The sequence below is a fragment of the Pleurotus ostreatus genome, assembly GCF_014466165.1.
Source record: "Pleurotus ostreatus strain PC9 chromosome Unknown scaffold_3, whole genome shotgun sequence".
NCBI lineage: Eukaryota > Fungi > Basidiomycota > Agaricomycetes > Agaricales > Pleurotaceae > Pleurotus > Pleurotus ostreatus.
In genome coordinates, this window is record NW_023503158.1 from 1756262 (window position 1) to 1782334 (window position 26073).

Genomic DNA, 26073 nt, shown 5'->3' on the forward strand with positions numbered 1-26073 from the left:
GTTGAGGACCGGCGCGGTCTGGTCATATATGTACTATGATCATGGCAGTGTGAGGGCGTATCAGTATGAGCGGCAAAGCGAGCGATCGCTTGAGTAATCTGGCTCCTTCCTTCCTTCGATGATGAAGTAACGGAAGGAGGTAACTAGGGAGGGTGTTACTTATTCGTACACCATCGAATCTTGATCTCGCAAAGTGTCTTCTTTGGTTGAGCCGACCGTTGAATCTGTCGGAATCTAAGATCACAGGTGTGCAAGGTCATGCATGCCAAACCGTGTGTTTGAGGTTATTACCCGACCCTGTGCCCTTTTTATGATTGATTTAATGATCTTGGATATTTCGCTATGGTAAAAGCCTACCATTGACTCGCTTTCTGTATCTCGCCAACGTGGCCTCAAAGGACTAGAAATTAAGTCTCGTAGCTGTACTGACGAAATCACCAGACCCTTGACAGTGGGGCTAAAGCTTATACAACGTCTCACTACGTCTGTGATCTCTGTTGGAGGCGATGCAGCCGTGCTCATCTGACGTGACCTATCAGTAAGATTGGCGGGCTATCCCAATTATATTCGACAATGATAGTGAAAGAAAGTAAATGATGATGATGACAGCGCACCAAATGCCGGTCGTACAGTGGTTACAATGCAAGGTAATCCCTAACTTCTTCTTCAGTCAATTTTCTAAACGTTGGTGTTGGACGGCCTGTTTCCCCTCCAATCTTGCCCTGTTCCAGCTCTTCAATTGTAGGCACAGTGACCACGCCAATTTCAATGGTCTTCTCCGTCATCTGGCCCTCGAAACCCTCCTTCAACGTTAAGAGAGCGGTGTGAATGGCATCCTCCAGACTGATATCATCGTTGTACCTGTTTCGGCAAACATTGGATAGATTTCATCAGGCAATCATTTCGCTGACACCAAGAGCCGATACACACCGTTTTTCCAGGAATGTTTTGGCGTTGACCATATTCTTACCGATCGCGCTTGCCTTCCATGCCCAAAATGAACCGGAGGGATCAACCTGATACAGACTGGGGCCGCGGGTTATGTCCCACCCCGCGACTAGCAATGATACGCCATACGGGCGTACACCCCTTACTCCGATCATGAGCCCCCGTAGTTGGCCGTAATGATATCACATACCCGGACTGCGTGGCCTTCTGCATGATCGTGGCGAGTTCCTGCGTCAAGACGCGAGTTGGGGGGTATTCCCCGTAGATCTTCCAGTACGCCTGAGCACTCTTACGAGCCCTGGCAATCAGAACACGAAAGTCGGGGCCCATTCCTGAGTATACGATGCCAATATTTGGGCAAACGACGGCGACCTTGTCGACCATGGAATCGTCAATCAAGATGGACGATGACTTCTTCTCAGTAGCAATAACGATCCCGTTCGAGGCTATATAGAATCATATATCAAAGTCCTCAAGAATCGATACCGAAGAGTTCTACCTTTGATCCCGAGACTCGTTGTCCCCTGCGATACCGCTGCTAAAGCATGTTCGATCTGAACGAGCTTCCCGCTTGGTGAGAATGTTGTGAGAGAGAAACTAAGTTGAATTTGAAGGATGTCAGATGGCCGTATTCTGAGCAGCGAGTGATGCAGCAGCTGACCTGTACGCTCCGCCTCCTGCGTTGGCCATGATTAATTGAATGTAACGTCCGACGCGCGTCGCGACTGTGATCCAAAGCGTCTGCTTGCTTACGTACGCCGATTGATCGAAACAGAGACAAATATGAGGTTCATAGGGACAAATAGGGACAAGTACTGGCACCGCCACCCGGAATTCCCAGGTTGACGCGTGACGTACTAAGGCTCAATCCGAAACAATCATTCTGCATGACTTTTGCACATGAGAATGATGTGGACATCGGATATTAGATGCCGCGTCGGACACCGCAACCTTTAACTGTCGTGGGAGGTGCGCCCTTGCAAACGATTGGCTGGCTCGGTCTTTCCATATGTCGGCTGCTGGTTCATCTACCTTCAAATGCACCGTTTGGAGTGTCACAATGGAGCTAGATCAACAACCCGGCGCTGAGTCGGGCACGGCAGACTATATACAGAATGAAAGATCTACACAAATGGTAGGGCATCAATAAAATCGCGGAGGTGTGGCCTCAAAACACGGAGCTAAGGAAAAATGTCCGTAACCTCCCAAAAGTACATCAGTAAAATTGTGGAAAAACGCTGAGGCAAGGGGATCTTGCAACCGCCCAATAATAGCATCACTAAAATTGAAGTGAGAGTACAAGACGCGTAGCTACCGGACTAGTAAAATGCAACGGCATGGAGGATACTGTGCGGATGCTTTTCTTGTTGTGCTTGAAGTATCGAATCTATATCTTCATCAATATCATCTGATGCCTCGAGCTAAACAGGTCGGTTGTTTTAGTAGATGGAATTCGGGACTGGGTTCCGTCTCACTGCTGCTGCAAGATCTAATATGGCCTTTCCCGCAATCAACGCCTCTTCGTGGTTATCCTTGATCTCCAAATTGATTATATGAACTGGTCGATTGAATTCTCCGCCTCGGGCGAGTAAATCTGTTTATAAATGAGGTATAATACATTCACTATCATGATGGAGACTTACCATCACAGACAGCGTCAAAGCACCGCTCTTCACAGGTTATTACTATATCAGCAACGGTTCTGCTGTCCTGCCACCTTTCTGGGGCTAGTTTGATGCGGCGGTTCCGGTCCAGCATCTGGAGCAAACCGTTGGCGGTGTATCTATGGCAGCCTTGAGGACAATAAACGCATGGGATTACACACTCAACGAACAAACGGGGATCCTTGCCATTAAGCTCTTCATAGATGGCATTGTAAGGCGTTCCAAACTGATAGATATTTGGCTTGTCAATCGAGGGACCAGGCAATCGAACGGCTGAACCTGTTCCGGAAGAAATAACGCGATAACCAGCTTTACTTGACGAAAATTCGTAATTGCTGAGCGAAGCAGAAATACTACTTACGCCAACACGTGGTGTCCCTCCATGGATCGATTCTATACGTTTATTAGATGGCTGTTCGATGTCTTCTCAAATGATTTGCTTACTTGATTGCTTGCACAAACTACACAAAAGAGGGGTCTCGCTTTGTGGATGATAGATTGAGGTTTGACCTGACTCGTGGCTGCGGCGGGTTCTTGATAGGACGAAGAAGGCGCGCCAGAAGCACCATTCTCATTCCATGACTGAGGGGGCGTCGGAACTGCAGCGGGCGCTGTTGGTGGTTGAGCACGCTGTAATCGTGGATCTGCACGAGCCAACCGTGGGTCGCGTGCTTTCCTCGGATCCATTATGTTCTGGATCAAAGCATACCAGTCAGCACAAGCAATTACACTGATATTGGGTAGCGTGAGCAGGTTTCAGCAGTATCTAGAACCATAGCGGTCTTCAGCTTGACCCAGTGCCGTTGTTTGGCGGGTCAATCAAGATTCCACTCTGAATCATCATGAAGGGTCCCCGTGGAAATTGAATTACCTTTGTTCGACTGCTGGTTGATGGAGAGCCTCCACCGTTGCGGACTGGACGATGCTCTGCAAAAACCAACCACTACTGGATCACGTAAGCAACGGAATGGCAGCTGTCCAGAAACTGACGCCGAGTGACCGACCCACCGTAGTACTTATCTACTATCATTTACAGCAGTACATCGTTGGTACACCGCTAAAATGGCAGACGATGACAAGGCCCACACCGCGATTTCCTTCCACGAGGCTGCTGTCACTGCCATTGAAGCGCAGAAAGAGCGCCTCGTCCGACAGGTTACCTTACTACAATCCAGACGTGCCTATCATCTGTCTGCTATCAGGTACTACAAAGGGTTAATTACCCTGGCTCGCCGCCTGCCGCCCGAGGTCTTGACATACATCTTTCAAATTTGCGTCGACCTAGGCTATCCCCGTACGCCGCTCAACGTCTCCGGGGTATGTTCCGAGTGGAGGAAGGCCGCTTTGGCACCGACGCTGTGGTCAAACATAGTCGTGGATCCAGACAGCGAGGAAAGGAGCCTTCAGAGGAAGATTAAATTCCGACTGGACCGGTCAGGCCTGGCTCCTCTGTCGATATCGCTATCGCTCAGCCGCTCGGCGGTATTTATGAATGTGTTGGCAATGCTAATGCAGCACACGCACCGATGGGCGTCGTTGTACCTGACGGCGGAGTCCTTGGAAGAAGTGGACCACTTTCTGGGGATATTTGGACGTGCCTCTTTCCCCCTGCTATCAAACATCGGGCTTAGACTGCCTTTCACCGGTGGGGAGGTGCCATTGGGCGTCGATCTCCAGGAACTTCCCCTCGCCTTTGGTGACGCACCCCGGCTAAACAGGTTGTCATTCCATGCCACCATACCCCAGAGGGGCCTCTTGTACGAGAGCTTGTCATCATTGAAGATCACATCGCTTATTCTCACCACGACGCCCCGTCACCACGATGTTGAGCTCCTTCGCCTGTTTGCAAGTTTACCTCTCCTACAAACATTGATCTTGAAGTCAAAGATCAGCATTGTTGACGGAGACATCGGAACAACCGTCGAACCGGTCCATCTATCCCAGCTACGCAAGCTTGACATCACAGGGGAAATGGAGATGCTCAATCTACTCCCATTCATCCAGACGGAGACATTAAGTCACCTTCATCTGCGCGCGGTGGTTCATGTTTCCGGAGAGGAGCAAGTGCAAGACAGCCTGGCTGACTGCCTGCGCGGTTTCATCGCTACACAAGGGCACGCATTGGAGTATCTCGAATTGCACGGCTTCTATCTTTCCGCGGTACATATGTCATCGTATTTCACTCATCTACCCAACTTAAGGGAGCTGCAACTGCACGATAGCGACATCTCCGACGAGGCCATTCGCCTGTTCAGCGGGCCGGATGCGTGCTGCCCTAAACTATCCAAACTAGACTTCCGTTGGTGTGGACAAGTCACTGGAAAGGCAATGGTTTCCATGGTCCAAAACCGCCTTCGCGGGTCCCACAATCTACATTCAATCGATGAAGTGACTCTAATCCATTGCTCATTCGTCCAAGAGGCCGATGTCTTGGATCTAGCAGCGTTAACAATATGCCGATTGGTAGGAAAACCCGATGATTACTGCCGTAAGTTTTGTCTTCATCACTGCTGCCACCGTAGACTGTATTGAATTAATCATCGATGATGAAGGTGGGTCGACCTGCTGTCAGAATGAAAGGTATCGCCAACGCCTGCAACTCCGGCAAATGTTTGGAGTGGGCGGACGAGTTCGAAAGCTAACCAAGAATTTGATTCTATAGTGTTCGTGATAGTATACATAGATGTATCAGATAGACTGTATTAATTTCCCCGGGGACATGATGATTGCATGATGTCGGTCACAAACTATGGCAAACGATGGTGAAAAAACGCCGTCCGCCTCAAACAAGGACTTCTTTACTCTGCCACAGTCGACCACCAACAGTCGAGCCTGGTGATGTAGCTTCAACGGTATCAAAGGATGATCAAGGATGTGGTTCATGAAGAAGAGAAAAAACTTTGCTTCCGTCCCACAAATGGATGGCCGCCACGTGACCACCAGACCACGCAGTGGTGACACTCATCCAGCCTTCGCTGTACCAAGCTTCACCGTAACGTTTGACCGTTCCAATGCCTTCCGTAGACCGCACGCAGGAACTGAAAGATATTCTGAAGGAGAAGGGGCCCATTTCTCCTGACCCAAAGCTACGCAAGTCAAAGCATGCTCCACAGGGCTCTCCAGACAACGCAGTGAGCAAGGAATACGTGAAAGAGGGATATGTTATTGTGAGGCTATACTTCTGCACTAGCCGTAACAACTGGAGCTGAAGTACACCCCAGCTCGGACACATCAACACCCTTCTGCGAATGCTCGCGAACGTACGGAAGCCTTACCTTAACATGGACACCCGCGCCATGTCTCTCGGCAGGTCCAGCCCCCGTATACTTGACCTGAGCGGGTCAGAACCAGACCAGCTACTGTCTGGAGTGCGGTACTTAACGAACGAGGAGCGGGACCAAATTGACCTCCAGGCCCGAGTTATCCTCACCCGGTGTGCAGACCGAGTAAAGGAAATGGAAGCCCTCGAAAGACGTACGTGCGTCTGCGTATTTGCTCATCGTATGTCTACATGTTGTATGACTTTGGTCTATTATAGGGCGCGTTGAACTCGTTGCCAGCCGTGTCAATCCTCTCACGAAGCTACTTCCATCGCGGTTGCGGCAGACCGCAGAGACGGTGTCTTCGGACTTCATAGCCGCGCATCACGCCAGCATAACATGGTACCTCAATAGGATGTTGACTATGGCTGGCCAGATACAGAAGGAGCTGCAGGAGGAGCGAATCAAACGCCAGTCAGAGCGGACTCGGACGTTAGGTTCTGGAGCTGCGAAAGAGGCATCGTCGCTTAGCATGGGAGAACTCGCGTTTGTCGGCGGCCCTCGGTCAGATGTGTCTAGTTCATTCAAAGAGGGCGGAAGCTGGCTGGGGAATGCCTCTTCCAGCTTGATCGCAGCTACCATTGGGGCCCCGTCGCCCACGGGGGATCCGCGTTCCAACCCAACTGTTCGTCTCAGCACCCAGCTACCCCCAGAAGAAGATGACGAGGATGACGAAATAGAACTCTCCGCATCACAGATCATGCAGTTCGAAACCGAAAACGCCAACATTCTACGGAACGTCCAAGATACCCTCGAATCAGTGCAACAGGCAGAATCGCGCCTTGTTGATATCAGTGCGCTGCAGATGGAGCTGGTTACCCATCTGACGCGACAAACGGAATTAACGGATCAACTCTACGAAGACGCAATTGCGACGACAGTAATGGTAGACAAGGGTAATGAACAACTGCGGGAAGCAAGGCGGAGAGCCAAAGATAGTCGCCTATTCATACTTATGTTCTTGGTTGGCGCCAGCCTGTCACTTCTGTTTTTGCATTATTATTAGAGTACGACTTAATATCCTGATACATTGTACTGTCCCGGGTTGCGACTGAGTCTAGGTTACTATCAACACCTAAATAGATAATCACGTTTGCTCGGAGCGGGGAGAGCTCAGAAGCGGCGCCTCTTCATCGTAGTCCTCGAGGGCTTCGGCAGCAAGTTCATCGGTCTCGGGAGAGAGACCATCTAGGTGGCGAATATGCTTTTGTACCAACGTGAAAACAGCCCTATGTATAGAGCAATGTCAGAAGAACATTCAATTATCGCACCGCCCTCCAGGTACTCACCAACTTGCACCGATGGCCAAGGAAATACCTAGGACAATCACTAGGCTGTTGATTAACTTCGTTTCTGGATAGATGTGATCAGCAACATTCGATGCGCCCAACAGTCGCAAAGACACGTACGAGTATCCATGTGACCACGCTGATCACCGTCGGCGAGGGGAGCAATTCTTGAACCGATGAAAACGTGCAGAACCAGCTTCGGGAAGACGAACAAAGTCGCTACGACGAATTGCCATAGAGACACGGCCTCAATCGACTATAGAGGGTATGTAAACGATAAATTCGTGGGTGATATATTGATGAGAGCGCTTACGGCAAAGAGGGAATTTGAATAGACCCAAGGTGGAAGAGGGGACACTCGAACGAGGATAATTAACGGAAGGCCCTTCGCCCTCTGTCAAATAGTGAGCCCGTGACGTAGTGAACGGATCAAAGCGTGAACGTACCACAACTGACTCCAGTGCCTGCCATTTATCACTCTTTCCGGACCATTCGCGCAATCTTCTGCTGAATAGAAGTCGAAGGACAGTGAAGGAGAGCGCAGACCCGAAGACTGAAGCTGTAGAAGCTATGTAGAAACCCTTCATACCATATGCGAATCCACACAGTGTGACCAGAGTAGTGTGGCCGATCATAGGAGGGAACGAGACAAAGACTAATGAGAAATATATGAGGGCGAGTAGTATACAGTGAAGTATGCTGCCTACCTATAGCACCGAACAGTGCCATCCAACCAAACCTAGTCGACGCTAGCCATGTAGCCTTGTCGTAGAGGAATTGAGCAATCCTCCCCGGTGTTATTACAAGCACAGCAATGCCAATGCATATGTAGAAAAGGATCAATAACCAAATCAGCGCCTGCAAGTCCAGTTAGCGAGGCCCTATGTAGAGTATGGTCCGTGTAAGTTATCACTGACCTTGTTCCGGACATGGAGCTTCTGATATCGACCAAGTGTATAGCCGCCATATACACGTATGAATTTGAAGAACCGTCGAGCAAGCGAAGGATCTGCCGACATTTGAGCTGGAGATGAGTGGCAGTAAGAAGGATGGGTGTGCGGGACTGACTAACGCAGGTTGCTCAGCGCTGCGCCCCTCAAGGAGCACGTGCCATTTTGATTCCGTGGGTCGAGTCGCGTCGGCCTGATCACGAACGACGATGGAGAAATTCAGCGCATATCGAGTTGAGTCAGTTCAGTTTTCTATTTGCTTTACATTTATACTGAAATGATTTACAGGATCCCGGAACTGGCATCCAGGTAATCCGGGACGTCTCGAGCCATATATCTGAATGTCCACAATTTTCGTAACAGCCATTCCTGACGCCGGTTCCACCATCGGGGTCCAACGTATTAGCCACTTTGTTGTTGCCGTTTAAATATGCTATCGCAGCTGTACGGACGCTGCTAGTACTAGTACTGCTTGCTGTCTATACCGTGGACGTACTAGGCATTTGTGCAATTTTAGTGAGTTGATAAATTCTCATAGTACCCGCTGACCATAATTTCCATTAGCATCCTATAGCGCCGATACATCGAGTCGTAACAGGGCTGCTCACGTCTTTGCTGACCAGAAGTGCCTTGTTCATAATAGGGCTTACATGGATACCTGTAGAGCGTGTCTCGCGTAAACGGGGGTGAGTCAATGTGCTCCTCACATCCCATGTCCTGGTTTCAAGTTTTGGTCATAGACGCGGAAAGCCTGTGGCTAACGCATGGTACCCCAAGGCTGGAGATGTCATTGTATCGAATTGGGTATCGTGGATTGAGTTGTTGTGGCTAGCCTGTCGGTACGTATGCATCCCCCAAAAATAAACACGTGTCTAAAGAGTCCCCCATCTCCAGCTACAATCCTATCTTCGTTCTCCCCGTTTTCGACCCATTGACTGTAACCACTCCCACTCCAGGCCGCGATGGGATCGTGACCCACACGCCAGGCCGGCGAACAGGAACAGGCTCAGCGAACATAGCCTCTACACGGCAAGCGTCCCCTCAGGGCACGTTTCGTGGATTCCGCGTCAGCTCTCTTCTAGAAATGATCCTCCTTACCGGTCGAGTTCCTCCGTATGATTCTGCCGCAACTACACCGTGCATGAAATTCGATGATATCCAGAAACAAGCGGATAGACCGATTGTCGTGTTTCCCGAATCCACGACGAGTAATGGCCGCGGGCTGTTGAGGTTTTCAAATGTCTTTCCCAAAGAGCAGGTCCCAACTAAGAAATTCGGAGTATTCATCATGTGTGTCAGGTGAGTACGTTGGTTTGTGGTTATCAATATGATACTAAACCCAGTAGATATGACCCACCGACGGACTTCACACCAACCCTGTCGTGCCCCATTCCCTCCTCGTTCAATCCACTGGGTCATCTCTTTGCACTTACCACCTCCCTAACCCCTCTCTCTATTTCCATCCGACTACTGGAGCCCGCCGATTCGATTAGCTCTCAGCTATTTATGGTCAGTGAGGTGGTTCCCGACGCAGCCAACGAAGATGTGTTCGTATCGTCATGCGCTGCCTTGATAGCTCAGTTGGGGAAGATGAAAAGGACTGGGCTTGGCTGGGAGGACAAGGCCAGCTTCTTTGAATTTTACCGAGCACGGAAATATTGATGGTATTACATTCTCAAAAGTAGCATTGTGTTCGTGGTCTATCTATGATCTATCCAGCAATTGAATTTAGCAGCGCTCACAATTTCGCCTTAGTCTGGAGGAAAGAGTCAGCAACCCATTCGGTGTTCCAGTCTGTAAACCCTCACCGCATGGAGCTTCTGGAAGGCACCGCGGAGATCGTCCTTGAGATCCTATGGAGATACATCCTGGTTAATATGCAACCAACTTGATCGTCGAAATGCGAGAATACCTCAAGATCTTCAATACCAACGCTGATCCTGATAAGTCGGGGATCTGCGCCAGGGTCTGAATGGATACGGTGCTCTATAAGGGATTCTACGCCTCCCAGGCTAGTTGCCGGCTATGATTTACATTCTGGATCAATATTGTACCGCTTGTCATGGAAGGAAAGTAGGTCGTACCACGAAATATTTCAGCTCATGAGGGAGGAATGATGCGTATTCTGGTTTGGTGAGCTGTATTGTTGCAATGTAAGTCAGTTTATCGGCATTGATCTGGAGGCGATGATGCATACCAGCAGAGCGAATGTTGCGTTCCAACCGCCTTGCATCTGGGTCGCAGGGTCGAAGCCGCGCGAGTCCTTTCCTTGGAACGAGGAGTGCCAGACTTTCTCAATGATACCCCCAGGAATACCATCGAAGGATCGAGTACCAGCTGCTCCCTTGAGCCACTGCGCCAAGGCGGTAGCAGTTTTAGATTGTCTAGGGACGCGAAGGTGGAGGGTTCGCAGAGAGCGGAGAAGGAGCCACGCCTCCAATGAGCCCATTGTGTTTCCTATGTATGTCCTGTCGTTGTGAAGCTATAGGGAAATGTGGATGAATGGCAGAAATAAAAGGAGAACACAATGCAATCGTACAGTGCTCCATTCTTGAGAGGTCTTGACAATTAGAACGCCTCCAAGCATGTCCGAGTGGCCGCCGAAGTATTTAGTTGCTATAAAAGTCGTTCATGACTTGTACGTCCTTGATAGTTTGCCGACATACCAGAGTGGAGAACACTGCAGAGATGTGTTCATACGTTAGCACCGCACCTACAGAGGAGAGCAACGTTGAACTGACCAATCTGCACCAAAATTGAAGGGATATTGTAATGGTGGTGGACCAAAGGTCGAGTCAACAAGTAATTTACCCCCAACCTTGTGGATCTACAGCCCGAGGTCAGGTATATACGCTTACCAGATACAAGGAACTCACTTTATCAGCATAGTACTTGATATCCCTATACGAGCATCAGCCTTCTCTCTCAGCAGGAACGACAAATAGCAACCTAGATTCCCCGGTTGGGTTGAGGGGTGTTTCTAACCAACATAAATCACCAGGCTGATATTCGTCGTCTAAGTCGATAATAGGAATGTCAGCATTTCGGGATTTCCTGTAGACCCCGATGGTATTGTGGCATCCATGATAACCGCCCGTGATTGCGATGCGTTTCGGTTGAAAGAATACGAGGGCCTGCAGATTTCGAGAGAAGTCAACGAATGTTCGCCCTACGAAATGGTCTGTCCCCCTTACAGCATAGGAAGCGGATAGCCCAGACGCGTATGTCAACGCATAGCCATGCTTAAAGCGTAAATCGTTAGTCTTTTTCTTCAATGACAAAGCAAGAAGCTACTCACGTTGATCTCGCTGAGGATATGCTCAGCCCGAGTGCTGACTTGCTGCGTATATCTCGAATAGACATGTCTAGAGGGATTCCTCAGGTCTATCTCATATGAAGAAATTGCGCCGTCATCTGGGTGGGGAGCTCTGAACGCTATCGACCACAATTGTCAGCATTCCGACTATCGGAATTCCTCGCAAGCAGTGTTGCCTACTTGTTGAAACGGAAATCGAGGGCGCAACCTCTGGCCCTGCGAACCCAGAGTCACCATGGATCAACCGCGTCCCCTTGAGTGCTGGCTTGATATCTGAAGGCATGAGAGAAAGAGTAAGCTGTTTCTCGAGTGCAGACTTCAACCTTTCCGAAGAACGTTGACTCGCACGCAATTGTCATCTTCTCGGTCCTTATTGCGCCATGCTGCCATCCCTGAATTCGATTTCCATGATCGGAAACTAGACGCCCGTTCGATCATTGATGATCGTTCCAACTTCACTCAGCGCACCCTCAAATTCTTTCATTGTCCCAGCAGAACCTCAATCGTGACTCGGACTCTACGGAAAGATGCGAGCGATAGAGCTTAAGTCTACGAGAGGAGACACCGCTTTCCCCCAGTGCCCTGTCACCAGTGGTTTCCATGGGTTCGCGCCATCAAATCTGGCTTATAGGCAAGGTCGTGCCTCGCGATTCTACCGATAAGAAAGCATACTATCGCTCACTCAGCAGGTTTCACAACCAATGGTGCTAACGTCGCTTACCACCGCGCGCTATACGCTGATCCATCGATCTCGCTAAGCAAAAGGACAACGCTGAGATCATAAAACTCGAACTCGATGGGGTGCAAACCAAATACAGTAGAAATGGAAGGGACGTGCCAGCGTACCCTTGTCCATATACACAATACCTGCTTGGGACTGCCTGCTGCGTCGATCTGGATTCAATTCCAACCTATGCCCCAGGTCATTCTATCAATGGGTGTCTCTTACCGGCGCGTGGTGGCAGTTTTGACCAGGGTGAGTGCTACAGCATGCGGAAAGCCATCATTTCCTCGAGTGGGCTGCTCACGGAGCTCTACCTACCTTAGGGCCCGATGACGGTATATCCGTCATTGATATCAACGATCCGATGAAGCCAGCGTACTGTCATATCCTCACAGGCAAACCAATCGTAGCGGAGGAATACATCAGGGTATATTTCCCAGCCCCCGAGCCCGGGGCCAATCTGAAAGATGAAGACATAGAGCTGGAAAAGGACATTGCAGCCGTAGTCGCCACTCTTGATGATGTCAGACTGGTTACGACGGAGATGCTCGCAGAAGTTTGGCCTGCGGAGTACCCTCCCGACGACAGTGACTGAGAAGCATCCGATGAAGCGTGTGACGAAGCAGGTCCCCCAGACGAACCCGCAGTCCCAGATGAACTCCCAGTCCAGGTTGACAATATCATCCCCCAGTTGGCCGACCTTGTTATGGGACCTGCGGTTGAGCAATCCATCGCACAGGGTAACTTCGATGGATTAGAGCCTTTCGTCTGGGTACCGGAGAAGGCTAAAGTAATCAAAGCAGCTCTACGAGGCATCGATCCCTTTCCTGATGTTGCTATTTCATTACTTCGCCGTGTCTACGAAGCCCAAAGCAATAAGAACGAACTCGATCTAACTGGCCTCCCCCTCCCATCCGACCAGATCATCAACTTCGTATCTCAGTACAATGACGTAAAACGTCTCAAACTTTCGAACATGCCCCATGTCACCATAGACACCGTGCGCAAGTTGTTAACCTCGACGCCATCGATCTCACATGTCACCCTCCTTGGCACGCGGATGGAGGACGAATCCATCTGGAAACTGTTGGATGAGGAACCCAAGCTCTTCTATAACATGGAGGCTCTGGTCCACCCTGCCCTTCTGAGATTCGCAAGCGCTGCACCATACAAGCCTGCGTTCAGTTTCCCTGGTCTTTTGTTGTCATTCCTGGTCGGTGGTAGCTGCCCCTCGGTGCCGTTCTTCACCCCACAGAGAATCGTCCAAATGTTCTTCGATTTTATCATGGGGATGTCGTGGAAGGGGATGGGCATGCCGCGCCCTGGTCTTTATGTCGGAATGGCGGGTTCAAGTATGCTTGCATTAGCATGCCTCGCATCTGATCGGGCGGAAGGCCAGAAATGGGGCGAAAGGCAAGTGCCCATCTACCCTCTGTTCAGCAAGGGGTATTTGAATCGAGAGGGGTGGACACTGGCCTTATCGGAAGACTCTTACGCATTTTGCCGGCATATGTATAGAGAGGCAGATGGAGAGGCAGATGGAGAGGCAGATGGGAAGTCCATGGAGGTTCTGGACATCGACAGTTTCCTCAGCGCAATGGAAGCCGAGGGACATCCTGCTGCGCTCTCAGCCTCCGTCGCAAAATTGAAGGAGCTCATTGCCGAAGTAGAGATCAAGGTCATGGATATGGAGGGAGCGAGATTGTCCTCGCAAATACTTGCGCGAAACGCTCACAGCTACGCAACGACATTTCAGCGATAGTTGTTCACTTTTGTGAGCATATGTTGTATTAGTACTATTATGCATGACATTATACAAAGCATCTACAAAAAGTGCAAAGCAAAGAGGCCGATCTACGTTAGATTTGTATCCAAAATACCAGAGTCCCGCATGAAGTACATCCACTGTTCATCTATGGCAGAATCCCCGGACATCATCATGCTAAGCTCGGTCAAAGCACGGTCAGGCAGGTCATCCATAGAATCTACGACGCCATTCATTGGCGCGTCTGACGCATAGGAAGGGCCATAGCCAAACACGCATTGATGCGTGCGTTCCGCTGGAAAAATATAGCCTCCAGGTGCCATTTGACTCAAAGCTTCGTTCGACACCATCGTGCTCCCCTGTGCGATTTGGCCTGACCCGGAAGCGGCAAATTGGGGATTAAACGGGTCCATGCAGTCATTACGTGGTATGAAGGATTGCTGGGGAATGGTATGTATTGGAACCTGGTCGCTGCTTGCTTCGGTTTTGACGACGAATTGACTCTGAGGGAAATCATTATACGTTGGCGGGGAAGAAGTCGGTTGGCTAGGAAGCATTGAGAGATATTCGACCAAAGACGGATGTACATCCGGTAGCGAGTCAGTAGGGGATGACACATGATGCGGCTCTGGGCTAGATGTACTTGACGACCCAGAGGCGACGCTCGGTGTCGGAGAGTCACGATTACGAGTGCGGTTTCGCCTTGATAGAAGCCTGCTTGCGATCACCCGAGTCTGGCCGCCGAAAATGGCCAGTTCGTCTTCCCCGTTATCAGTGGCAGAGGTATAATCAATGTGTGGCAGAGTGTTGCCAGCTTGGAACTGAGAATAGACCCGCGTAGCTCTCTCTCGTAGCTTGCTCACGATAACCTACAAGATGTTATATGAATAGTCTGTAAAAGGGAAAGGCCCATGCATACCAGTCCGCCTCGAACTCGGCGCGAAAGCCGACTACCTTTTACGAGTAAGTCACAAGCAATTCCGAGCTCTACGAAGGCAGTTGATGCCATGGGCGATGACGGTGCTCTCGTAACAATGGCTCCGACAATAACCTAAATATCAAGAGTAAGAGTGGTTTAGTATAGCGGTACATGTAGCGTACCGCAGCAGTAAACAGGTGGGTCCAGAAAGGCCACCAGCGACCGTACAGGTCCGGCATGCGGTTATAATGTTGTACACTGAGTTTGATTATACCTGACGCACAGCGGTAGGCGGCAAGGAAAGACGGAGCATAGGGACTACGTAACGGATTGATCGGATGGTCGAGCAGGGCCTGAGCGAAGAAACTACGGTGTATGTAGAGCATGGCTGGGAGTAGTTCAAAGTGTGTTCCTTGATTTTTAATGCAAAAAACAACTCAACTGACTCCACGAACATGTTGCAACAGACAGCCTTGTACGTATACCCTGGGGGCCCAATTCGGATCGTCCGGAGTAATGGATACGTTGAGGTGAGGCGGGGGACGGAGCTCCCGAACCTTTCGATCAAGATCAAGAATAGTCTGGTAGCTGGGTGTCGCAGCAGTGAGAGTAAGCTCCATCACGTTGGCGAGGATATCCCGAGCGAAGATATATTTCCAATGATAAACTGGGTGAAGGAAGAATTAGAGTTGTGGGATCACGAATCCGTTCTGCAAACGTACATCCTATAGCAACTTGACCATCTTCGCCGATCGTCTCCGTTTCGTCGTCAGGAAACTCGCAGTCCATATAAGATGTTCGAATGGACGGCGGACGCCCCATTGCGAGGCTCTGCGTGTCTTGAGTACAGACTCCCTTGCGACATGGTGTCATGGCTTACGTGAAACAGATCCATGGCGAAGACTTCCCACCAGAGCACTCGACGACGTTGGATAGTCTTCGCGTCCAGCTTCCATCGAGCACTATCACGATCTATAGTACCTTAGTTGTTGTATGGTATGGACAATACAGATGTTCTCCACTTACGAAGACCAATCTACAGGCAAGGCGGACGTTAAAAGGGTTCAAGGAGGATAAATCACACTACTGACGCTCTGGGCTAGTTTGCAAGCGAGGGCCAGAAGAGACCACGAACTGTCTATAGTATACCGTCGGCTACCTAGACTGTGAAAGCTTGCCATCAAGATAATCGCTTGTACGGTACTGATCTCTGGCGAATCGAACACCGAGCGCAGCGCCAATGCTGCCCGTGCTACTTGATGATAGTTTTCTGACTGGGTATTGTTAAAAATCGAGGAATCAAAGAGATACATTTCTGGCGCGCACCTCGGGACTATGTGAAGGGAGAGTAAGGTCCATGAGGGAACCCAGCGAGAAAACCATGAAGAGAACAGCGACGAGGTGAGCGGATATTGCTGTCGGAGGTGGCGATCCTACTTCACGTTCCTTAACATACCGATATATCGGCGTGAGGATACTGTCGATTAATTCTTCCCTTTGAATTGGCCTGCAGCTCCATGTCGCCTGCTCCATGTAAGTTTCACATAGAGCAGAGGCGCGGGGGCGACTGGGGAGATAGTCGAGCAGTATATCGAGGGATTTTTCAGTGTTCCATAGTCCGTCAGTGCCGAAAGGGAAGAGTTGCGACAGCCTCGCGATATCCGGCGATGTTGGTGGAAGATCTGTTTCCTCGGTTGCTGACATATCCATTTCCACGCCCGCCTTAACAGACATTAGTGCCAAAAGGCACGTATATGCAGTCAATCTTGCGCACCAGAAGAAGAGTCTACAACATATTGTCAGAGAATAAACGGCCAATAAGTCGAACGTCTCTACCTCTGAACCGGCGGATCGACCGAAGTATTTCGCATCTCCACTGTCGCCGATCGTCAAGGTTCCCAATGCATCAATGCAATCCAAGGAGTGCTCATTCTTCGCCTCTTCAGATGACTTGTCGGGATAGAATTTGATCATTAGAAGGTCTTCGTTCAGTAATGGGTGTTGTTCGTCCGATATACTGGATTGTAGTATGGCGAGTCCATCTTCCAGCTGGCGTATTCGACGTCCCATCTCCGCAATCTTAGAATGCAGCTGGGCGGTGTCCGCCAGAACAAATCTATCCATTTGTTTATATCACTGTTACAAAGGATGCAAGACAATGCCCACCGCGTGCCTTGCCCGGTAGAAAGGCTGCCTAAAGACGTTGAAATAACTGCGAGACCCAGACCTTAGATGCGCCCTCACCGTTTGGACATATAGAAGGGCAACCGCGCCTGACTGAGCATCGGCGATTAGACCCCTAGTCCACATTCAGAATATACGCGCTCACCACAGGAGCTACACGGCAGCTTTTTGTCACATTTAAGTTTCAACCTGGGTGGAATATGAGCATCCGGGTCCGATGGGAAGAGGTGTAATACCTCCTGCACTCTGCACAAGATATCTAACAGCCATTAGTCAGTGAGTAGTATGAACATGATTGGCGTACATACTTCTCCTCTGGCTCTTCTTGCGTCTATGTCCTCTTCATTAGTTGCCTTGCGCGATACGCGACGTGATGCTGCTGAATCTGTGGGCATCGTGAGGGTATTCGGAGGGTATTGAATGTGACTCGCAAACCTTCGTAATCCGGCTCTTGGCGGCCGGCAAACCACGTGACTTTAAGCGCGATCAATGATCGATTCGGATTTGCGCTGCGATCTGCTTCGATCAACTCCGACACATGCACACATGCGCCAAGCCGCCCTCGGAACCCTGCAGGTCCGAATAATTACAGCAAGAAAGGAAACAAAGGCGACTCGAAGTCTACTCCCAAGTGTGCTCTCAAAATATCAGTTCTTGAGTATCGCTATCTCACTTGTTCAGCGCGGTTCGGAATTTCGGCATTGAGGCGCGTGGAGTGGGAATCGGCATGTCGGCTCCAGTGCGTATAAATAGACCATAACCGGAACCGCTTGGCGCTCAGCAACTTACTTACTTCCATCTTCGACTCGACTCCGACACTCATTTTTGCAAGTCCAATATATCCGTTCGGGAACGCTTATATCACGATGATGCACTATTTATCGAAACCCGCTTACGCCTTTGTTCTCTGTTTCATGGCCCGCCATTGTCTGGCGGCCGCCGTCCTCCACAATCGCTACAACGCAAGAGAGCTTTACACAAAGGCGCATTCCCTGGGAACTAACTACCAGTTCGATCCTCGCGATGGCTGGCACACCGTGAATGTCACAAACGCTAAACACAACTATCGTCGTCAAGTCGAAGACACGCCAATCGTTGAAACGCGTGAAACAAAGTATGCATCGTCCAAGAAGTCACACTCAAAACCAAAGTCGGTATCCAAGCCGAAGGCAAAGCCCAAGGCCGCAAGTGGAGGTCGTTTCCCGTCGGTGTCAGCTGCTATCAACAAAGCGCTGACAGCTATAGGCAAAGTCAGCGAGGTGGTAATTACATGGTAAGCTGTGGCTGAGCTCAGCCTTTTTCTATTAAATAACAACGAAACAGGTACACCGGACATGACTTGGAGAATCCAAGTTGCTGGGCGAACGGCGATTGGACGCCTTCGGTACATCATTGGTATTGCAATGGCGGTAGTTGCCGGGTGCTGATAACCATTATATTAGGACCAAGCCTTTGTAGGAGCTGTTACGTTAGAGGGGTGGGCGGACCGACCATCATGCCTCAAATTTGTCGAACGTAGGTGGTTCACTTCGTTTAGGAGAGGCCAACGTTTAACCATATACCTGGTGACCTTACTAGTTTGTAACTCGCCCTCGAAATGCGTATTTGTTAGGATCGTCGACACATGCGCAGGGTGTACTAAAGGATCGCAACATGTTGATCTGACGAAAGGAGCATTTCAGCAACTGGCTTCCTTGGACGATGGAAAGCTCAGCGTGAAAATGCGACACGCAACTAATCCAGCCACTGGCACATGGCAAGGTGTTTCATCTACCTTTTGATTGAAGGCTCACCAGACGGCGTGGTTTAGGTTTGCGGATTTGTGGGGACCGCAAAAATGATCCCACCTACCTTGTATTTTCTTCTCCAGGCTCCGGTGCATCTGGCATGCATGTGTATTAGTATGCTGATAAAACAACTACATGTATTACAACAAACAATAACGTCGACTATACTTTTACTCTCTTCCTCTTTTTGACCTCCATGATCTTGGAGCGAACTTGATCTTCGTCAGGTTCGGCGTCGACAAACTGGGTGGCGTGATCTGATATATTTCTGCGCTGCATGAAGCGCAGGGCGGCAAGGTTGTAACCAGTGACATCCTTCTGCTTGGTGAGCGCAGAGCGTAAATTCTTGCGTAGAGGGATGAGGGACGTGCGCATGATGTGGTTCGTGACGACTTGGTGGTGATGGGTCCTGAGCAAGAAGAATATAATCCGCGAGGAGAGAATGATATTCCATTCCTACAATAAATATAAGTTAGCCATTGGCCAGTCCCAGTGGCGGCGATTAACTCACGTTCTTGGCCCACTCGCTGAGATACCCCATCAAAGACATCACCTTCTGGAAAGGAAGAGTCAACAGGGCATCTAGTAAAGCTGCGTTGGGAATCTTCTCGATGACTTGCAGGACGTATGCTTCTGGGGTTACATCGTAGGCGGCGAGAACGGGGTTACGAGGGGGTGCCTGCATTCTCATCGCGTCGTCGGACGACAGTCCCGCCATGGCTTGCTCGTACTCTCGGAAGATGGCAAGCTCGTTGTCAGCCAAATCAATAGCCTCGACAATCCGTTCGCCCGCCATCAACGTTTCAGACGTTGGCTTCGTAACGGCGCCTACTTCTGCTTGTTCTTGGCTCTCGCCGGGTGGCCTGATGGTATGTGAGTCGCCGAGGGCATCGGCAGCACCGATTTCGTAGAGTTGTTCTAGCTCTCGTTCCCGTTCCTCTTCGAGGAATAGCTAAGCGAGCAGTACCTGTAGCGCGATGAAAACTGCAATGTGGAACGTGCTTACGGGTTCATCGAGCTTCTCCCACACTCGTATTGACTTGTCATGCGAGCCTGTGACAACGAAGTTACCACCGTTGCTCACTACGAGGGCCCAAATCTCCCCATGATGTCCCTCCAGCTTCTGGATGCTCTCGAACTACGAGGAGCAAAGAGTAAGAGAATGGCTGCAGGCTACCGGAACCGAGCGTACCTTGTCGCCGTCCCAATATTTCAGCATACTGTCCTTTCCTACCGTCCAGAAGTAGTGGCTATCCTTCTCAAAGGCCACCTGCATGACGCTCTCGTCATGCGCGAATATCGATTTATGACAATCGCCGAAATCCAAGCCCCATATCTTGACATTTTTGTCGGCGGAACAAGTCACAATCAGTTTTGAATCGCCTGATATATCCATCCCCAGCACTGGGAGCTATCGCGGGGAAACGAATGAGGACAAGTGCAAATAAGTTCAAGGCTCAGAAATACCTTGTGGCCGTACAGAGATAGGAAGAATTTCAGAGTGTCTTGGTAGAAGACTTTTACTGTGGAATCTAGCAGAGATACTGCTAACAGCTTGCCGTTTGGGCTGTATTTCACAGCCAAAACCTCATCTGTCATCTTTAGGGTCCGGACATGAACGAGAGACAATACTTTGCCACTCTGAGCCTACAAAAGGGTCAGACCGACTCATCACCACCAGAAATTGACTCACACTATCTTCCGACGCGTCTTTGTGTTCAAACTCCCAAAACTTGACTTCTTTATCAGCACTCCCGCTAACAAGTGCCTTTTCGTCGGGGTGGACATGGAGTGACCATACAGTACCAGAATGGGCTTTAACAGTCTCGATCAGACTGGATGAGGCCAAGTCATATATCAAGATTTCCCCAGATTTGGTGCCGATTGCGATCTATCGTAGACTTTAGTGGTAGATCAGATTGAAACAACAATCTAACCCACATGGCGATCCCCAGGAAGGAATGTACTGCAAATGGCATAACCACATTCAAGGGTCCTTATGCAGGCAGTCGTTTTCATGTTCCATATTTTAAGCGAACCTTCGGGGGACTGTCAGAATGGAAGCTGATGTATGGTTTGAGAGGTACGCACCGTTCGATGCTGAAGCCAGTATGCGATCATCGGAGCTCAAGGATAGAGTTCGGACGTCCGTGCGATGACCGGGGAGGTCGACTGTGGAGGTTCTAGTTGCTTCAGGCAGCGAGCCTTTCGCTTTTGTGGGCTGAGGTATGGTATAGATCTCCAATGCGTTGTTCGCCAAGGCTGTCAATATCTAGAACCAAGTTCCTTCATAAGCGTATAGGATGAAGCTCACTCAAGGTGCCTTACCTGGGCTCCGCCTTTTGTTCCACTCTCTGGGCCAAAATCGAAGGACCTGACTTTCCCAGTAGCCCGGATGACGAGATACGGCTCAAACAGGTCAACCAGTTTGACTTCCTCTGATCCAGTGTCCACACCACCTTCTTTCTCCTCCCCACCTTTTGATTTTGCTTTCCCCTTTTCCTCTGCACGTTTCTTACGGCGTATTTGCTTCTTTCGTATTTCATCCTGCGTCCTCACGCGGAACACCTCCACGGATCGGTCGTGAGACTGTACGGCGAGGTAGGGTTGAGTTGGGTGGAATGTTATCTGAGAGACACGATGGCTGGAGGAGAGTGGGATTTTGGTGATGGGGTGTATGATTTGAACAACCTATCTCCAACGTAAAGCACGTCCAGGTGGTGACACTAAATAGAAGACGCACCTCTCCAGAGTCCGTTTCCCTCAACCCCCCTCTCATACTTTCATGATCTAATCGCCAGGCCTTCATTTCGCCTTCGCTACTTCCGGTGAACAGCAGACTCTGCTCAGGATCGAGGGCCATGGCCCATATTTCGGCGCGATGAGCGACGACCGTCTGTATACAGTGGTTGAGGTTGAGGTCCCATAGCTTGATGAATGTATCCTTCGAAGCTGTAAGCAAAAATGTTGATCGAGCACCTGTTGAAGTTGAAGGCTGGTCGTCGGAGGGAGAAACGAAGTGGATAGCGGTTATCTGATCGCGATGTCCTCGCAGCCTACAAACTATGTAAGTTTTGCTAAACAAAAAAGGAACCTATAACGCACTTCACTAAGCCCGACTCGGCAACCACATCCCAAATGATCAATTCGGTATCCTGCGATCCTGAGGCCAGGCGTGTGCCCTCGTCATCGAATGCCAGAGCTGTGATGGCCTTCTTATGACCGTTGAGGACACAGATAACGTCGCCACTAGGTGCGTTCCACAGTCGAATTGACCCGTCGGCATATCCCACAGCAAATGTATCGTTTTTAGGTGAGCGACGGATACAAGTGACCTCGGCTCTGTGGCCAGTGTCGTGCCACATAGCTAGCTAGCATCTAGATCAGCGATTACTCTTCAAGTGCAACGTTCGGCTCACCATCTCTCCTTTCTTTACATCCCATACTAACACATCTTCCAAGGCTGGCACATACGCTCGCCTTCCATCGAACACAGAGTTGGATGACGAACTGCAGACGAGACCAAAAGCCTATACAACGCATGTAAGATATATTCCTGTATTTTCTGTATTCCAAACTTACCTGCGTTGGCCCATGTCTCAAATAGCTCTGCACCATCTTGAACGCGGGAAGGCGAAAAAGTGACTTCCTTTTTGGGTTGGCCGATCGTGTTGCTTCCTGAAGAGGATCATGTGGATGAGGTCCAGTGGACCTTCGATTCTGAAATACCACCTGAATCCATCGCAGCGTCTCTTCTCACAGGCAATGATGCTATACCCAAACGCTCCCGAGGCTGCAAGCCGTTTCCTCAAGTTCGTCAACGCTTCTCCGACACCCTTTCATGCTGTCCAGAATGCCGCGCTCCGATTGGAGAAGGCAGGCTTTTCGAAGGTACGAGACCGATGCTACGAAATATAAAACAGATGGGCTGAGTATCGAACAGATCTTAGAAAAGGATAATTGGGATGGCGTTGTGAAGGCTGGTGGCAAGTACTACTTCACCAGGTGAGTTGTCGGTCACCGATACTACAAGGAATTTCTCGAACGAGTCCCGATAATCAGAAATCAGAGTGCGCTGGTTGCGTTTACTCTCCCACAGCAATGGAAACACGGTGCTGGATTGAGTATAGTCGCTACTCACGTCGATAGCCCGAATCTCAGAGTAATTAGCTCCCTGGAATTTAAACCGTGCTCGTTAGTACTTACGATTAACACAGATACGCCCCATTTCCAAGAGGACGAAATCTGATTACCTGCAGGTCGGCGTTGAGACTTACGGTGGTGGCATCTGGCACTCCTGGTTCGACCGTGACCTGTCCATCGCCGGGCGTGTAGTCGTCGCCGACAAGTCCGGTACATACTCTTCGAAACTCATCAAGATCGAGCGGCCAATTCTGCGGATCCCCACCCTTGCCATTCATTGTGAGTAGACGGCACTCCGTAGACACCAAAGACCTGTAACTCACAAACTTGGCTCTGCAGTGGACAGGAACTCTGCGGCTGATTTCAAATTTAATACCGAAACGGAGTTCACGCCCATTCTCGGCCTGATCTCCTCTCAATTGAATGCACCAACAACCGAACCGGAAAAGAAGCCCGAGACTAAACCAGCATCGAGCATTCAGGATTATCATCATCCTGCCCTACTTTCGTTGCTGGCTGGCGAACTGTCCGTGGCTCCCGAAGAAATCCACGATTTCGAACTGTATGGCATATTTATCTATCCAAGCGCCGACTGTTGCTTGATCAACCATTCTATAGACAATTATACGATACCCAGCCTTCTGTCCTTGGTGGAATCAACAATGAATTTATCTTCAGCCCCCGGATGGACAATCTCGTCTCTTCGTATGTGCTCATCTTGTTCTAGGATTCGTTAGTTTGTTGTTGATTATGCGGCTACTCAGGTTCTGCGCAGTGGAAGCCTTGGCTGACCACGCATCCACTCAAAGTTTCCCTACGCTGGAAGGCAACGTCAACTGCATCGCCCTATTCAACCACGAGGAGATTGGCAGCGTTTCCACCTCAGGCGCAGAGTCTAACCTTATCCCCTCGCTGCTCTCTCGCTTGTCCCCCACCGCTGAAACACACTCGCAGTCCATATCCCGCTCTTTCCTCATTTCATCTGATATGGGCCACGCGCTCCACCCCAACTACACCTCCAAGCACGAGGACAACCACAAGCCACAAATGAACGCCGGCATTGTAATCAAGACGAACGCCAAGCAGCGATATGCTAGCGACGCCATTGGCTCGTTCCTTGTCAGGAAGCTCGTGGAACGCAAGGGTGGCAAGGTGCAGGAATACGAAGTTCGAAATGACATGGCTTGTGGTTCAACGGTTGGCCCCATGCTCTCGGCACTTGGTCTTAGAACCGTTGATGTCGGAAACCCAATGCTGTCCATGCATTCTATCCGTGAAACTGCTGGCGCACACGATGTGCAGCATGCCATTGATCTGTTCGAAGCGTTCTTTGAAGGCTTCGCGGAGCTCGACCAAAAGCTCACTGTAGAGTGATGATAATCCCATATACAACCTGCAGCGGAATGCCATTGTTACAGTCGTGATGCCGATTAGATACTAATGCGTGAAGATATATACACTAGTTAGGTGAGTTACCGTTTTACTTTTTTGTTGGGATGTTGTGAGTCTTTACTATGCGAAGCGGGTCCAGATAGCAAAGTGCGCTTTTTAGCTGTCCGTGCATAATGGGCCAGAACCCATTCCCGTTCTGCCTCATTTTGCTCGAGGGTGCCCTGCCGAATCTCGTACGCTGGATGGATGATATTAGGTTTTTGCCGTGCTATTATTATAAATGAAGCCACTGACGTTTCATCTCAAAGCGAGGTCCAACTTCGGCCAGTTGTATTTGTTTCGGAGGAACACTGACAAAGACATGATGTCTTCAAAGGGGATCAGTGTGTGCAACGTAGATTAGACGAGAAGGCAAGGCACCTGAAGGATATGAAGTCATCTTCGGTGGAGAATGTCATCACGCGCTTGCTGTCTTCCTTTGGCACAGGGAAAAGGTACTTTAGCACGTCTCGTATCCGTTCGCCTAGTTTCGACGAGAAGTTTTCGAATATCAGATGAGGGTATTGCTCTGACACAGTCGACCCCTTATAGCTGCCAATGTCATGTCGTAACGCGACATTGTTGAGCGTGAAGTATACAGTGGGTCCATGGGGGAAATGAGAGACGATCATTGCATCTGAGAGCATTTTGAGCTACGGGAGAGGTTTGGACTGAGTATAAACGTACCAGGCTTCCCTCGGTGTTCGTGGAGAACAATCAAATCTGTCACATCGTTCGCTCGACAAGCCTCTGCCAGCTCTTTGACGACATAATTTCCTCGATTTATTCGATGTGAATTGGGGAAGACGAGACGCATTTCCTGTGGGAAGTTAGCACCGGTACATCGCTGATAATATAGCGCGACATGCTTTGGTAAATTGAAGCAACTTCGAACTAGGATCTCGGGAGGTCGTGATGACAATTTTTGGGTCTTGGATTCCAGCTCGAGAGTATTCATTGTCTATATGTGTGGACGGCTCTATCGCAGAGTATTTCAGCTTGACGTCTACATCGAGGAGGAAGCACACACACCCGCTTGGGCTTCGTCAAAAGCCAGGTCCTTTCCAAGACTGTCTGCATCCTTTCTCAGTTCGGTGGGCAAAGCCTTCCCCGATGCTAGTGCATCTTTTAATTGTTGCTTGCGCTCGTAGGTTTGTCGTTCTTGCGCCTCGAGCGACTTGGAGTAGACATATTGCCGTCTTTCTCGTATTTGACGGCGAAGCTACCCAAAGGGTCATATGAGTATAGACCAGCTCTGGCGATTGAAGGTATACTCACCATCACTGTATTTCACTGGATGATAATTTCAGCGACCCTGAGGTTCTGCTCAAGAGATCATGTGATTCTGGGCTCCTATGCAGTCTCCTATCAGGGGCTCGGAAATCAAGATACTAGCTACCTTCATGCAAGCGAATCTTATGTCGCTGCAGGCGGTTCATGTATGCCACGGATTTATATTTATAATCATAGTATCTCTACCAATCCGCCATTGTCTCAGGAAGCCTATGCTTGTGTACAAGCAAATTCTATCATTACATATCATTTACACTGAAGGGTATCCAAATGTATTCGTGGCGGATATCTACAGCGCTCGAGAGAGTCTATGGGATCTACATAAGTGGGGGTTGGATAT

General features: G+C 49.8%; 13 protein-coding genes across 13 annotated transcripts; 6 read left to right on the top strand and 7 right to left on the bottom strand.

Moving 5' to 3' along the window:
- Nucleotides 1-635: 635 nt before the first annotated feature.
- On the bottom strand, nucleotides 636-1638 carry PRE8 (Proteasome subunit alpha type-2; the record flags this gene model as incomplete). The annotated part of the gene is made up of 5 exons (XM_036774679.1): nucleotides 636-861; nucleotides 931-1089; nucleotides 1139-1394; nucleotides 1448-1545; nucleotides 1610-1638. 5 exons carry the CDS (start codon nucleotides 1636-1638, stop codon nucleotides 636-638), a joined length of 768 nt encoding a protein of 255 aa, XP_036633181.1.
- Nucleotides 1639-2267: 629 nt separating this feature from the next.
- SSU72 (RNA polymerase II subunit A C-terminal domain phosphatase) lies at nucleotides 2268-3299 on the bottom strand (the record flags this gene model as incomplete). The annotated part of the gene is made up of 6 exons (XM_036774680.1): nucleotides 2268-2369; nucleotides 2424-2542; nucleotides 2592-2731; nucleotides 2783-2926; nucleotides 2974-3005; nucleotides 3057-3299. 6 exons carry the CDS (start codon nucleotides 3297-3299, stop codon nucleotides 2268-2270), a joined length of 780 nt encoding a protein of 259 aa, XP_036633182.1.
- A 375-nt stretch (nucleotides 3300-3674) lies between these two features.
- PC9H_005105 (uncharacterized protein) lies at nucleotides 3675-5254 on the top strand (the record flags this gene model as incomplete). Its single annotated transcript, XM_036774681.1, has 3 exons — nucleotides 3675-5100; nucleotides 5135-5164; nucleotides 5193-5254. The coding sequence occupies 3 exons, from the start codon at nucleotides 3675-3677 to the stop codon at nucleotides 5252-5254; spliced, it is 1518 nt and encodes a 505-aa protein (XP_036633183.1).
- A 369-nt stretch (nucleotides 5255-5623) lies between these two features.
- On the top strand, nucleotides 5624-6938 carry PC9H_005106 (uncharacterized protein; the record flags this gene model as incomplete). The annotated part of the gene is made up of 3 exons (XM_036774682.1): nucleotides 5624-5779; nucleotides 5834-6086; nucleotides 6151-6938. The coding sequence occupies 3 exons, from the start codon at nucleotides 5624-5626 to the stop codon at nucleotides 6936-6938; spliced, it is 1197 nt and encodes a 398-aa protein (XP_036633184.1).
- Nucleotides 6939-7019: 81 nt separating this feature from the next.
- Nucleotides 7020-8240, bottom strand: TVP38_2 (Tlg2-vesicle protein; the record flags this gene model as incomplete). Its single annotated transcript, XM_036774683.1, has 7 exons — nucleotides 7020-7161; nucleotides 7222-7285; nucleotides 7342-7477; nucleotides 7535-7615; nucleotides 7668-7876; nucleotides 7929-8079; nucleotides 8139-8240. 7 exons carry the CDS (start codon nucleotides 8238-8240, stop codon nucleotides 7020-7022), a joined length of 885 nt encoding a protein of 294 aa, XP_036633185.1.
- A 140-nt stretch (nucleotides 8241-8380) lies between these two features.
- On the top strand, nucleotides 8381-9833 carry PC9H_005108 (uncharacterized protein; the record flags this gene model as incomplete). Its single annotated transcript, XM_036774684.1, has 7 exons — nucleotides 8381-8404; nucleotides 8460-8480; nucleotides 8535-8687; nucleotides 8736-8857; nucleotides 8912-9010; nucleotides 9066-9470; nucleotides 9518-9833. The coding sequence occupies 7 exons, from the start codon at nucleotides 8381-8383 to the stop codon at nucleotides 9831-9833; spliced, it is 1140 nt and encodes a 379-aa protein (XP_036633186.1).
- A 76-nt stretch (nucleotides 9834-9909) lies between these two features.
- Nucleotides 9910-11770, bottom strand: PC9H_005109 (uncharacterized protein; the record flags this gene model as incomplete). The annotated part of the gene is made up of 13 exons (XM_036774685.1): nucleotides 9910-9927; nucleotides 9980-10024; nucleotides 10084-10194; nucleotides 10256-10309; nucleotides 10369-10653; nucleotides 10711-10787; nucleotides 10838-10851; nucleotides 10913-10998; nucleotides 11048-11072; nucleotides 11121-11305; nucleotides 11366-11413; nucleotides 11470-11606; nucleotides 11668-11770. 13 exons carry the CDS (start codon nucleotides 11768-11770, stop codon nucleotides 9910-9912), a joined length of 1188 nt encoding a protein of 395 aa, XP_036633187.1.
- A 630-nt stretch (nucleotides 11771-12400) lies between these two features.
- PC9H_005110 (uncharacterized protein) lies at nucleotides 12401-13973 on the top strand (the record flags this gene model as incomplete). Its single annotated transcript, XM_036774686.1, has 3 exons — nucleotides 12401-12467; nucleotides 12535-12798; nucleotides 12847-13973. The coding sequence occupies 3 exons, from the start codon at nucleotides 12401-12403 to the stop codon at nucleotides 13971-13973; spliced, it is 1458 nt and encodes a 485-aa protein (XP_036633188.1).
- Nucleotides 13974-14065: 92 nt separating this feature from the next.
- On the bottom strand, nucleotides 14066-17019 carry PC9H_005111 (uncharacterized protein; the record flags this gene model as incomplete). The annotated part of the gene is made up of 11 exons (XM_036774687.1): nucleotides 14066-14845; nucleotides 14896-15027; nucleotides 15078-15283; nucleotides 15365-15562; nucleotides 15618-15726; nucleotides 15776-15867; nucleotides 15922-15931; nucleotides 15987-16169; nucleotides 16222-16617; nucleotides 16670-16681; nucleotides 16732-17019. The coding sequence occupies 11 exons, from the start codon at nucleotides 17017-17019 to the stop codon at nucleotides 14066-14068; spliced, it is 2406 nt and encodes an 801-aa protein (XP_036633189.1).
- A 974-nt stretch (nucleotides 17020-17993) lies between these two features.
- PC9H_005112 (uncharacterized protein) lies at nucleotides 17994-18860 on the top strand (the record flags this gene model as incomplete). The annotated part of the gene is made up of 4 exons (XM_036774688.1): nucleotides 17994-18352; nucleotides 18403-18463; nucleotides 18522-18594; nucleotides 18658-18860. The coding sequence occupies 4 exons, from the start codon at nucleotides 17994-17996 to the stop codon at nucleotides 18858-18860; spliced, it is 696 nt and encodes a 231-aa protein (XP_036633190.1).
- A 168-nt stretch (nucleotides 18861-19028) lies between these two features.
- PC9H_005113 (uncharacterized protein) lies at nucleotides 19029-22484 on the bottom strand (the record flags this gene model as incomplete). The annotated part of the gene is made up of 13 exons (XM_036774689.1): nucleotides 19029-19322; nucleotides 19378-19818; nucleotides 19873-20004; nucleotides 20059-20277; nucleotides 20334-20513; nucleotides 20560-20757; nucleotides 20808-20905; nucleotides 20958-21138; nucleotides 21195-21557; nucleotides 21610-21922; nucleotides 21972-22237; nucleotides 22286-22396; nucleotides 22449-22484. The coding sequence occupies 13 exons, from the start codon at nucleotides 22482-22484 to the stop codon at nucleotides 19029-19031; spliced, it is 2832 nt and encodes a 943-aa protein (XP_036633191.1).
- A 147-nt stretch (nucleotides 22485-22631) lies between these two features.
- On the top strand, nucleotides 22632-24383 carry PC9H_005114 (uncharacterized protein; the record flags this gene model as incomplete). Its single annotated transcript, XM_036774690.1, has 7 exons — nucleotides 22632-22757; nucleotides 22810-22871; nucleotides 22929-23028; nucleotides 23084-23288; nucleotides 23349-23571; nucleotides 23628-23714; nucleotides 23774-24383. The coding sequence occupies 7 exons, from the start codon at nucleotides 22632-22634 to the stop codon at nucleotides 24381-24383; spliced, it is 1413 nt and encodes a 470-aa protein (XP_036633192.1).
- Nucleotides 24384-24481: 98 nt separating this feature from the next.
- On the bottom strand, nucleotides 24482-25721 carry IMP4 (snoRNA-binding rRNA-processing protein imp4; the record flags this gene model as incomplete). The annotated part of the gene is made up of 6 exons (XM_036774691.1): nucleotides 24482-24639; nucleotides 24696-24769; nucleotides 24822-25077; nucleotides 25128-25260; nucleotides 25471-25662; nucleotides 25719-25721. 6 exons carry the CDS (start codon nucleotides 25719-25721, stop codon nucleotides 24482-24484), a joined length of 816 nt encoding a protein of 271 aa, XP_036633193.1.
- Between the last annotated feature and the right edge of the window lie 352 nt (nucleotides 25722-26073).